Source organism: Myxine glutinosa, chromosome 8, assembly GCF_964187855.1.
Source record: "Myxine glutinosa chromosome 8, kmMyxGlut1.1, whole genome shotgun sequence".
NCBI classification, from domain to species: domain Eukaryota; kingdom Metazoa; phylum Chordata; class Myxini; order Myxiniformes; family Myxinidae; genus Myxine; species Myxine glutinosa.
Genome location: NC_136268.1, coordinates 13779477 through 13791644, shown reverse-complemented (window position 1 = coordinate 13791644; position 12168 = coordinate 13779477). Strand labels below are relative to the sequence as shown.

Below are 12168 nucleotides of genomic sequence, written 5' to 3'. Positions count from 1 at the left end.
ACTACTATAATTCAGCTTTTACTCGCCGCTGTTGAAGATTGACTACTATAATTCAGCTCAGCTTTTAATTGCGAAATGGGCCCAGCCCGGCCGATGCGGCCTCGACCAGTCTCGCCACCTAGCCTATAACCTTCCCGGGGCCCGTCCCGACATTTTTGGTTCTTTTTGAATGAATTTACTACTATAATTCAGCTTTTACTCGCGGCCATAGACAATTGACTACTATAACTCAGCTCAGCTTTTAATTGCGAAATGGGCCCAGCCTGGCAGTAGCGGCCTCAACCGGCCTCGCCACCTAGCCTAAAACCTTCCCGGGGCCCGTCCCGACATTTTTTGTATTAGAGGTTTCCTCCTATCTTTCACCGTTCAGGAGATTAGCGCGTGCAGACAAACAAACAAAAACTTTCTTTTATAATATAGAGATATACAGTGCCTCTAGAAAGTCTACACCCCCTTTCAAAATTATCACCTTTTGTTGCCTTATACCCTGGAATTAGATTTTATTAAATCAAGGCTTTTAAACCTTTATTTACACATCGTAACCCACAACTTCCAAGTGAAAAACAAATTCTACAAATTTCAGAAAATTAATTAAAACTACAAAACTAGAATATCTTGGTTGAATAAGTGTCCACCCCCCTTGAGTTAATACCTGGTGGAAGCACTTTGACAGCAATTACAGCTGTGAGTCTGTTGGGATAGGTCTCTACCAACTCTGCACACCTTGATTGGGTAATATTTGCCCAATCTTCTGTACAAAACTGTTCAAGCTCAGTCAGGTTGTGTGGGGAACGTCGATGGACAGCAATCTTCAAGTTGTGTCACAGATTTTCAATTGGATTTAGGTCGGGGCTCTGCCTAAGCCAATCAATGACATTTATCTTTTTGTACCTTAGCCACTCCAGTGTAGCTTTGGCTGTGTACTTCAGGTCGTTGTCTTGCTGAAAGGTGAACCTCCGTCCCAATTTCAGCTTTCTTGTAGAGGGCAGCAGGTTTTCTTCTCGGATTTTGCTGTATTTTGCTCCATCCATTTTCCCTTCTATCCAGACAAGTGCCCCAGCCCCTGCTGATGATAAACATCCCCATAACATGATGCTGCCACCACCATGCTTCACAGTAGGGATGGTGTTCTTTGGGTGATGTGCTGTGTTGGGTTTTTGTCAAACATAACATTTTGCATTTAGGCCAAAAATTCCATCTTGGTTTCGTCAGACCACTAAACTTTTTGCCACATGGCTTCAGAATCTCCGGAGTGATTTTTCGCATACCTCAAAAGGGACTCAAGGTGGGCTTTTTGAGTAATGGCTTCCTTCTTGCCACCCTACCGTACAGGCCAGACTTGTTCAGTGCTTGGGATATTGTTGTGACATGCCCACAGAGACCACTCTTTGCCATAAAGGCCTGTAGCTCTTTCAAAGTTGCCATTGGCCTCTTGCAGGCCTCTCCGATCAATCTCCTCCTTGCTTGGTCATCCAGTTTGGAGGGATGGCCTGGTCTTGGCAGGGTCTTTGTGGTACCATACGTCTTCCACTTCTTAATGATTGTCTTCACTGTGCTCCATGGGATATCCAAGGACTTTGAAATATTTTTATACACATCCGCTGATCTATGTATTTTCCACAACTTTATCCCTGGGGTCTTTTGAAAGCTCCTTGGAGCTCATGGTTGAGTCTTTGCTGTGAAATGCACGACCCAGCAGAGGAAACCTGCAGGATCAGGTGATTTTATTCTGAAATAATCAGAATCACTACACATTAACACCGCTGGAGGCCAATGAACTTGGTGTGTGATTTTGAAGGTGATTGGTTACACCTGAGCTAATTATCCTCACCAGAGGAGAGGGTATTGCATTTGAGTCCGTTTGTTTGTCTGTCTATTTGTTTGTCTGTCTGTCTGTTTGTCCGCACAGAATAAATATGATTTTCTCTGCAACCGCTGGTCTGATTGACAGGAAATTTGGACCATAGGTACAGCTCCTGTAGAATTTTTTAATGATAATTATGACGTCATAGGTCACATGATACGGACGCCATCTTGGAAAAACCAAAAACTTTTGCATCTCTTTATCTCCGAAAGCGCTTCATAGAAAAAAATGAGTCATGGCTCATTGTAAAGAACTCTCCATGGGGAATAGCATATGTTAATGATGATGTCATAGGTGCCTCTATTATGACGGTATAAATCGACAAGTACAAAACTTCATCCGATTAGATGAAATTTCTTGAGCATAATCTATGGATGAATTGGTGGAGAAAAAAAATAATGATGACGTCATCGCTCACGTGGTTCGGCCGCCATATTTGTTTTAACACAAAAGCCTTAAAAACCACCAACAACACGTCCTGGTGATGGTCTGCAATCTCTGATTGCTCTTTCTTGTTTATAATTGCTATTATACAGGGGGGTGGACACTTATGCAACCAAGATAATCTTGTTTTATTTTCTAATTAATTTTCTGAAATTTGTAGAATTTGTTTTTCACTTGGAAGTTGTGGGTTACGATGTGTAAATAAAGGTGGAAAGTCAGATTTTATGCATTTTAATTCCAGGCTAAAAGGCAACGATGTAGAAATAGTATGGAAAATGATGATGTCATCAGTCACGTGGTTTGGCCGCCATCTTGAATTTAAGCTAAAAAATAAATAATCTTTTCTCTAGAACTGCTCAACAGATCAATCCAATACTTCAGATGTATAATCGACTACGAATGGGGGAAATTTTTTTTGCAAACTATGACATCATCAGTTGTGTGGTATGGTGGCTTGGATTTAAGAAAAACCTTTCAACATCTTTCTCCAAAACTGTGAAATGGATCAATGCAAAACTTCATATATATGATCAACTCCCCATGAGGAAAAATGGTTCTGAACTATGACATCAGTCACATATGGTGACCATCTTGGATTTAAGGAAAAAATATTTGAAAATCTATAACCATCAACTCAGACTGATCAATCTGAAACTTCATATGTATGATCGACTACCCATGAATAATTATTTTGGCAAACTATGACATCATTAGTCATATGCTATGGTGGCCATCTTGGAATTTTTAAATAACTTTAAAAACCCTCTTCAAAACCACTTAACCGATCCATACCAAACTTTAAAGATATGAACGATTACCCATGAGGAAAATTTATTGAAAATGATTCCAATAAAACGTCATCAGTCACTTGGTATGGCAGCCATTTTGGATTGAAGGAAAATATTTTTTTACATATTTCTCTGAAACTTCTGAACCGATTGATGCGAAACTTGAAACATATGATTATGTACTCGTGTGGACAATGTGGAAAGCAATGACATCATCAGTCACGTGGTTTGGTAGCCATATTGCCTGGAAGCCTATCATCACTGCTCGCAGTTCTAGTTTTTAACTTATTATCCCCAATGGTAGCCAACAAAAATATTTTCCTCACAGTTCTTTTTGCATTCTCATCTTCCTTCTCCAACTCCATCTATAACTTTATGTCACCATAACGTGAAAAATTGGTCTGTTCATTGCTTGAACAATGAATGACTCACTTGATTGATATTTTAACTAAATTTTGACTGAAAGTTTTTGTTTGTTTGTTTTTTTTTCCTCCCAGGGTGTTGGAGAGCCACCACTTTTCCTGGCTGCCTCTGTCTTCTTCGCAGTCAAAGCAGCAATTTTATCTGCTAGGGAGGATGCTGGGAAGTCTCGTCAATTCCGGCTGGACAGCCCAGCAACAGTGGAACGAGTTCGGTTAGCTTGTCAGGACAACATCACAGACAAAGTAAACAAAAAATTAAATACTTTTTATTACCTCCACCACCAAAGGTGGATGGAGGTTATGTTTTCACCTCTGTCTGTCTGTTTGTCTGTCTGTCTGTGAACAGGATATCTCAAAAATTTGTTGACGGATTCAGCCAAAATTTGGCAGAGGTGTAGTGTATGCGATTAGGACGAAATGATTAGATTTTGGTGAAGATTCGGATTCGGATCCGACTACTAGAATTTTTTAAAGTGATTCTTCACCATCTGGAGATAGAGCCAAAACCGATACATAGCACAATATCTCAAAAAGTTGTGGACGGATTTGGACGAAACCTGGTGGAGAGGTTGTGTGTGTGACAAGGACTAATCGATTCGATTTTGGTGAAGATCTGAATATGGATTCGGATGCAAGAATTATTGAATCTTTAAGTGATTCTTCACTATTGAGGGATCGGGCGAAAAGCAATATATAACATGATATTTTTAAAAGTTATGGACGAGATCATGACCAAACTAGATGTTGGTTAGGTGACGAGAACAAGCCGATTGGATTTTGATTCAGGTCCGAATCCAGATCCGGCCTATCATTGGGATACAAAACAAACTGTTCAGCCTGGAGGAGGTATGCTCTCTACCGAGTGCTGTTCTAGTTATTCAATGTGAAAGCATGAGTTGAATATTGTTACGTGTGTGGGGGTAGGTAACGAAATACCTTAGTCCAGATAAAATTGTGTAGGTTTAGAATACTCCAATGATGCAAAGAAGAAGAAGCCCAATTTCATGTAACTAAGTAGGGAACCCGGTAGGCCGAATGTCCGTGGAAGCATTTGTGTGTCTCCATACAAGGGGTGGGGCTATGCTAATTAGGTAGGGATTAAGAATAATCCCCAGTGTGTAATTGCCCCTGTGATTTTTCCCTTTGTTCGTATAACACTCACTCGGCCAGTCATGCAATCGGCACATAATTACAACCACCATAATCGCCGACAGTACCCAGACATTACGACTCCCTGTGTGTACCCCGATTGTGTAGCGAGGGGGTGGTGTGTAGCGATGGGGTGATCTGCCCAGCCGAACGTTCTCGATGGGCATCAAGAATGGCCATGAGGTCACGCCGCGAATGAGTATTGGTTGAGGAGCGATGGGGTGATTGAATTGTGCATGGTGATTGGAGCAAGTGTGACGTCAGAGGGAACCTTCGAGAACGGAAGAAGAAAAAGCGAACGTCCTGCAATTTTCTCTCTCTCTGGTGCTGGCTGCTTGGCGGACGGTCGCATATTGCTCTCCCTCTGGCGGTTGCATTTTCCTGGCTCGTGTGCACTCGAGTGCACTTGTGAAAGAAAAGGCTGGACAAGAGCGGTTCGGGATGGAGTCTGTATCGCGAGGGGAGCTTTCTGGAGCGTGGAACCATCGGATGGTGCCATGTGGCGATTCGTGCCATCTTGTGCACTCCCTCGCGGAGACTTGGGGACCATCCGCGCTTGTCCTCGTTGGAACAGGCTGAGTATCAGCCACCTCACCACACCATTATCTTTTATTTTCTTTCTCCCTGTGTCTGTATATGAGTCCATATGGAGGGTCCCTCATTTAGGAATTTTAGTTTACCGTGCAGTCATTTTTATTGCGAGCATTATTTTCATTAAATTCATTATTTATTGCATTTTTTTGTCGTGCCTGTCTTGTACGTTATTTGTTCGTGGGTTCGGAAAACCCCCCGTCATGTCCGTCCGTGCAGGTAAGGACCTCGGTATCCCTCCCCCGCGTGTGCCAAAGAGATAACACCGCCATATTATGGGGTATATGCCTCAGAGTTTTTGGGAAATTGGCACCTATTATAGCCTCTCGTTCTGTGGGTCAAATCATGAGACCAGTCATTCTGAAGCCCATAAGGCGATTGGTGGCGGCCTCCACTTGAAGGAGGGACTTCATGGTGAACACTCATTGAGGAGGAATTTGAAGAGGAACTCTCATTGAGGAGGAACTCGTAGTGATGAATAACTTAGTTAGAGGCTTTCACTAACAAATTGAGGAAGGACTTGGTGAGCAGAGATATCAAAAGGAATTGTGAGTAAAAGGGAGATTGCTTTATTTCAACAATTTTGAAAGATGTCTTCAGCAAACTTGAGAAAAGACATAAAATATGACAATTAACCTTGTTTTGAGTCCCTTTTCTGTTTTTGGGGGTTTTTTTCCAGATTCTGGAACCAAATCCTGAAAGCTTCACTCCGTGGTCTGTGCGGGTTTGAATGCCACCGTCTCAGGGTCGCCTCATCATGTTCACGACCGAATGAGGACCCCAACAATCTTCATTGAACAATAGATTTTAACTGTGGATCGATTAACTTTTGCTGCAATCACTGTTCCACCAATAATTATGCAGTAAATGTTGTTGTGATTTTGCCTCTAATGGAATAGTTCTTAAAGCAATTGTTTTCTTTGGTATACAAAGTCAAGGCTCATGGAAGAGCTGGAATACAGAACTGGCCAGAACATAACAAACCAAGAAATAGTCGACAAGGGGGAAACACATCAACAGTAAGGTAGACGGACACAACAGAGGGACACTTGGAGGCAGAATGGGCATGGGGAAGGATTACAACAACAGGAAATGGAGGAGGATGTTTGGGCAGTGAACAAACTGGATACAAGCTCAAGCTTGGCAAGAAGAGGAATGGAAAAACTAGAAATTAAACAAATGAAATAAAAATTACTATGCATGGAAGGTGACTTCCGGGGTCTCTGTCCGGCCTTCCAGGTGTGAGCTCCTTGGACGTTGGCTTCCTATCAGTTCATCAAAGCTAGTTTTTCTTGACCAGATCTATCCTGTCTCTCTGTGATCGTTTTGTCCCTGCATTGTTGTTGGAGTTTCATCATTCTGTGTTTAAATGACTGACATACTCGTCAAGGCCTTCGCTAGTGGATGTGCCAATTCTGTCTCTGCTCCGTTTGCTTCATTCCACTTTCTTTATCTGAAGTGTTCTCCTATCACGTTCTTCAAACTTACGTATCTCATCTCCCCCTCCTCGCTTCAAAAAAAACTTTTTTTTTCACTTCAAATAAAATGAGCTCATTCTGCCTGTTATTTCCTTCATTTATTCATTCTTTTTCTCTTCCTCTCAAAATACCTCCCAATTAAAGAATCCTCCTCATTCTCCAAATTGAATTAATTTGCTTCTTACTATGAAAGCTTTTTATAATATTTTAACATGTTAAACGCTCGGTCCATCGACCATCCCCACAACTTTCCTCCCTGCCTTCAACAACTCTCGTTCCACTGCTCCGGTGATGTCTGTCTCTGTGGATCTAATTTGGGGATCATGAGAAGTCCGGTTTGCAGAGCATGCATATACTCGACATTCAACACCAACACCCTTTGCGTCATATTCCCTCGTATGCCTCATGTCATATGCCTTCATATGCCTCATGTCATATGCCAATATGTCCTCATATGCCTCAGGTCATATGCCAATATGCCCTCGTATGCCAATATGCCCTCATATGCCTCATGTCATATGCCCTCATATGCCTCATGTCATATGCCAATATGCCCTCGTATGCCAATATGCCCTCATATGCCTCATGTCATATGTCCTCATATGCCTCATGTCATATGCCAATATGCCCTCGTATGCCAATATGCCCTCATATGCCTCATGTCATATGCCCTATGCCTCATCTCATATTCCTCATATCATATGCCAATATGCCCTCATATGCCTCATGTCATATGCCAATATGCCCTCATGTGCCAATATGCCCTCATGTGCCAATATGCCCTCACATACCTCATATCATATGCCATATGCCTCATGCCAATATGCCCTCATATGCCAATATGCCCTCATGTGCCAATATGCCCTCATATGCCTCAGGTCATATGCCAATATGCCCTCGTATGCCAATATGCCCTCATGTGCCAATATGCCCTCATGTGCCAATATGCCCTCATATGCCTCAGGTCATATGCCAATATGCCCTCGTATGCCAATATGCCCTCATATGCCTCATGTCATATGCCCTCATATGCCTCATGTCATATGCCTCATCATATGCCAATATTCCCTCACATGCCTCATGTCATATGCCAATATGCCCTCATGTGCCAATATGCCCTCACATACCTCATATCATATGCCTCATGCCAATATGCCCTCATATGCCTCATGTAATATGCCAATATGCCTCATGTCATATGCCAATATGCCCTCATATGCCAATATGTTCTGCCTACCTAGTCCTTTCCTGCACGCCCTCCCAAACCCTCCCTTTCTCAGTGTCCCTCAACCTCATGTGCCTCATTTCTGCTGCCTCTCACCCTACACGCTACCATCCTCCTCTCCTATCCTTCTCCAATCCCCTCCCCTCACCCAGCCATCTCACATCTTCCTCCTCGCCCCCATCCCCTCACAGGTTCCCCCTCGCACCACCCCATCCCACCTTGCCACTCGTGACGCCCCTCAACCCCACCCACACAGCACACCCTCCCAGCTTACCCCTGTGATGTTTGATGACTTCCAAGGAGATGTAAGATGACCTCCAGGAATGACAGGGCGAACCGACCAGAAGGCGGAAGTGCAACCGCAGCAGAGCAGATATTGAGGACACATTCTCTGATGTCGTCTGGGCTGTTTCAGAATTAGAGTCGAGGGTTCCCAGAAAATAAACTTCTCCATATTCTCAGGTGAAAGAGAAACAGAGTCCAGGAGCAGTTGGGTGCGACTGAGTAGGTTGGGTACTGATACCTTGGGGTTTGGCACACAGTCTTTGAAAGCAAAACAGAATTGAGGTATTCGGCCTTCTCACGAGCAGAGAGAGTCAGTGAGCTGTGGTACCATTTGAAGTGAGGAAAGGGATGGAGGGTGAGTCAGTGAGCTGTGGTACCATTTGAAGTGAGGAAAGGGATGGAGGGGGAGTCAGTGAGCTCTGGTACCATTTGAAGTGAGGAAAGGGATGGAGGGGGAGTCAGTGAGCTGTGGTACCATTTGAAGTGAGGAAAGGGCTGGAGGGGGAGTCAGTGAGCTGTGGTACCATTTGAAGTGAGGAAAGGGATGGAGGGTGAGTCAGTGAGCTGTGGTACCATTTGAAGTGAGGAAAGGGATGGAGGGGGAGTCAGTGAGCTGTGGTATCATTTGAAGTGAGGAAAGGGATGGAGGGTGAGTCAGTGAGCTGTGGTACCATTTGAAGTGAGGAAAGGGATGGAGGGGGAGCTTGCAGAGTCATTGAGCTGTGGTACCATTTGAAGTGAGGAAAGGGATAGAGGGGGAGCTTGCAGAGTCAGTGAGCTGTGGTACCATTTGAAGTGAGGAAAGGGATAAAGGGGGAGTTAGTGAGCTGTGGTACCATTTGAAGTGAGGAAAGGGGTGGGGGGGGAGTCAGTGAGCTGTGGTATCATTTGAAGTGAGGAAAGGGTGGAGGGTGAATCAGTGAGCTGTGGTACCATTTGAAGTGAGGAATGGGATGGAGGGGGAGTCAGTGAGCTGTGGTATCATTTGAAGTGAGGAAAGGGATAGAGGGGGAGTTAGTGAGCTGTGGTACCATTTGAAGTGAGGAAATGGATGGAGAGGGAGCGTCAGTGAGCTGTGGTACCATTTGAAGTGAGGAAAGGGATGGAGGGGGAGTCAGTGAGCTGTGGTATCATTTGAAGTGAGGAAAGGGATGGAGGGGGAGTCAGTGAGCTGTGGTACCATTTGAAGTGAGGAAAGGGATGGAGGGGGAGTCAGTGAGCTGTGGTATCATTTGAAGTGAGGAAAGGGATAGAGGGGGAGTTAGTGAGCTGTGGTACCATTTGAAGTGAGGAAAGGGATGGAGGGGGAGTCAGTGAGCTGTGGTATCATTTGAAGTGAGGAAAGGGATGGAGGGGGAGTCAGTGAGCTGTGGTATCATTTGAAGTGAGGAAAGGGATGGAGGGGGAGTCAGTGAGCTGTGGTATCATTTGAAGTGAGGAAAGGGATAGAGGGGAGTTAGTGAGCTGTGGTACCATTTGAAGTGAGGAGAGGGAGCGTCAGTGAGCTGTGGTACCATTTGAAGTGAGGAAAGGGATGGAGGGGGAGTCAGTGAGCTGTGGTATCATTTGAAGTGAGGAAAGGGATGGAGGGGGAGTCAGTGAGCTGTGGTATCATTTGAAGTGAGGAAAGGGATGGAGGGTGAGTCAGTGAGCTATGGTACCATTTGAAGTGAGGAAAGGGATGGAGGGGGAGTCAGTGAGCTGTGGTATCATTTGAAGTGAGGAAAGGGATGGAGGGGGAGTCAGTGAGCTGTGGTACCATTTGAAGTGAGGAAAGGGATGGAGGGGGAGTCAGTGAGCTGTGGTATCATTTGAAGTGAGGAAAGGGATAGAGGGGGAGTTAGTGAGCTGTGGTACCATTTGAAGTGAGGAAAGGGATGGAGGGGGAGTCAGTGAGCTGTGGTATCATTTGAAGTGAGGAAAGGGGTGGAGGGTGAGTCAGTGAGCTGTGGTACCATTTTAAGTGAGGAAAGGAATGGAGGGGGAGTTAGTAAGCTCTGGTATCATTTGAAGTGAGGAAAGGGATAGAGGGGGAGTTAGTGAGCTGTGGTACCATTTGAAGTGAGGAAAGGGATGGAGAGGGAGCGTCAGTGAGCTGTGGTACCATTTGAAGTGAGCGAGGGATGGAGGGGGAGCTTGCAGAGTCATTGAGCTGTGGTACCATTTGAAGTGAGGAAAGGGATGGAGGGGGAGTCAGTGAGCTGTGGTACCATTTGAAGTGAGGAAAGGGATGGAGGGGGAGTCAGTGAGCTGTGGTATCATTTGAAGTGATGAAAGGGATGGAGGGTGAGTCAGTGAGCTGTGGTACCATTTGAAGTGAGGAAAGGGATGGAGGGGGAGTCAGTGAGCTGTGGTATCATTTGAAGTGAGGAAAGGGATAGAGGGGGAGTTAGTGAGCTGTGGTACCATTTTAAGTCAGGAAAGGGATGGAGAGGGAGCGTCAGTGAGCTGTGGTACCATTTGAAGTGAGGAAAGGGATGGAGGGGGAGTCAGTGAGCTGTGGTATAATTTGAAGTGAGGAAAGGGATGGAGGGGGAGTCAGTGAGCTGTGGTATCATTTGAAGTGAGGAAAGGGATGGAGAGTGAGCTGTGGTACCATTTGAAGTGAGGAAAGGGATGGAGGGGGAGTCAGTGAGCTGTGGTATCATTTGAAGTGAGGAAAGGGATAGAGGGGGGAGTTAGTGAGCTGTGGTACCATTTGAAGTGAGGAAAGGGATGGAGGGGGAGTCAGTGAGCTGTGGTATCATTTGAAGTGAGGAAAGGGATGGAGGGTGAGTCAGTGAGCTGTGGTACCATTTGAAGTGAGGAAAGGGATGGAGGGGGAGTCAGTGAGCTGTGGTATCATTTGAAGTGAGGAAAGGGATAGAGGGGGAGTTAGTGAGCTGTGGTACCATTTGAAGTGAGGAAAGGGATGGAGAGGGAGCGTCAGTGAGCTGTGGTACTATTTGAAGTGATGGAGGGGGAGTCAGTGAACTGTGGTACCATTTGAAGTGAGGAAAGGGATGGAGGGGGAGTCAGTGAACTGTGGTACCATTTGAAGTGAGGGAGGGATGGAGGGGGAGTCGGTGAGCCATGGTACCATTTGAAGTGAGGAAAGGGATGGAGGGGGATTCAGTGAACTGTGGTCCCATTTGAAGTGATGGAGGGGGAGTCAGTGAGCTGTGGTACCATTTGAAGTGAGGGATGGAGGGGGAGTCAGTGAGCTGTGGTACCATTTGAAGTGAGGTAGGGATGGAGGAAGAGTCATTGAGCTGTGGTACCATTTGAAGTGAGGAAAGGGATGGAGGGGGAGTCAGTGAGCTGTGGTACCATTTGAAGTGAGGAAAGGGATGGAGGGGGAGTCAGTGAGCTGTGGTACCATTTGAAGTGAGGAAAGGGATGGAGGGGGAGTCAGTGAGCTGTGGTACCATTTGAAGTGAGGTAGGGATGGAGAGGGAGCATCAGTGAGCTGTGGTACTATTTGAAGTGATGGAGGGGGAGTCAGTGAGCTGTGGTACCATTTGAAGTGAGGAAAGGGATAGAGGGGGAGACAGTGAGCTGTGGTGCCATTTGAAGTGAGGGAGGGATGGAGGGGGAGTCAGTGAGCCGTGGTGCCATTTGAAGTGAGGAAAGGGATGGAGGGGGAGTCAGTGAGCTGTGGTCCCATTTGAAGTGAGGGAGGGATGGAGGGGGAGTCAGTGAGCTGTGGTCCCATTTGAAGTGAGGGAGGGATGGAGGGGGAGCATACATTAGAGCAAACCTGAGAATGTGCCACCATGTTTTCGAGGAGGGAGACGAGTTTGAAAGTTGAGTTTTGTGTTTGGCCAGATGGTATTTCTGCTTCTCCTGAGTCCAGTTGATTACGACTCCAAACTTTTCAGATTTTGAGGAAAAACTTTGCTTTGCTGTGAATTCTGATGTGAAATATCATTTGGTCCACACT

The 12168-nt window shown here is 45.4% G+C and overlaps 1 protein-coding gene across 1 annotated transcript in view; it reads left to right on the top strand.

Annotated features, from left to right (window-relative positions):
• The window catches only part of LOC144893223 (xanthine dehydrogenase/oxidase-like), a 268917-nt gene extending 262100 nt beyond the window's left edge, over positions 1-6817 (top strand). The window contains exons 36-37 of the mRNA XM_078782951.1: positions 3594-3761; positions 5938-6817. Coding sequence (XP_078639077.1) covers positions 3594-3761; positions 5938-5988 — 219 coding nt within the window. The 3' untranslated portion in view covers positions 5989-6817. The remainder of the gene's footprint in view (positions 1-3593; positions 3762-5937) is intronic.
• The last annotated feature ends 5351 nt before the right edge of the window (positions 6818-12168 follow it).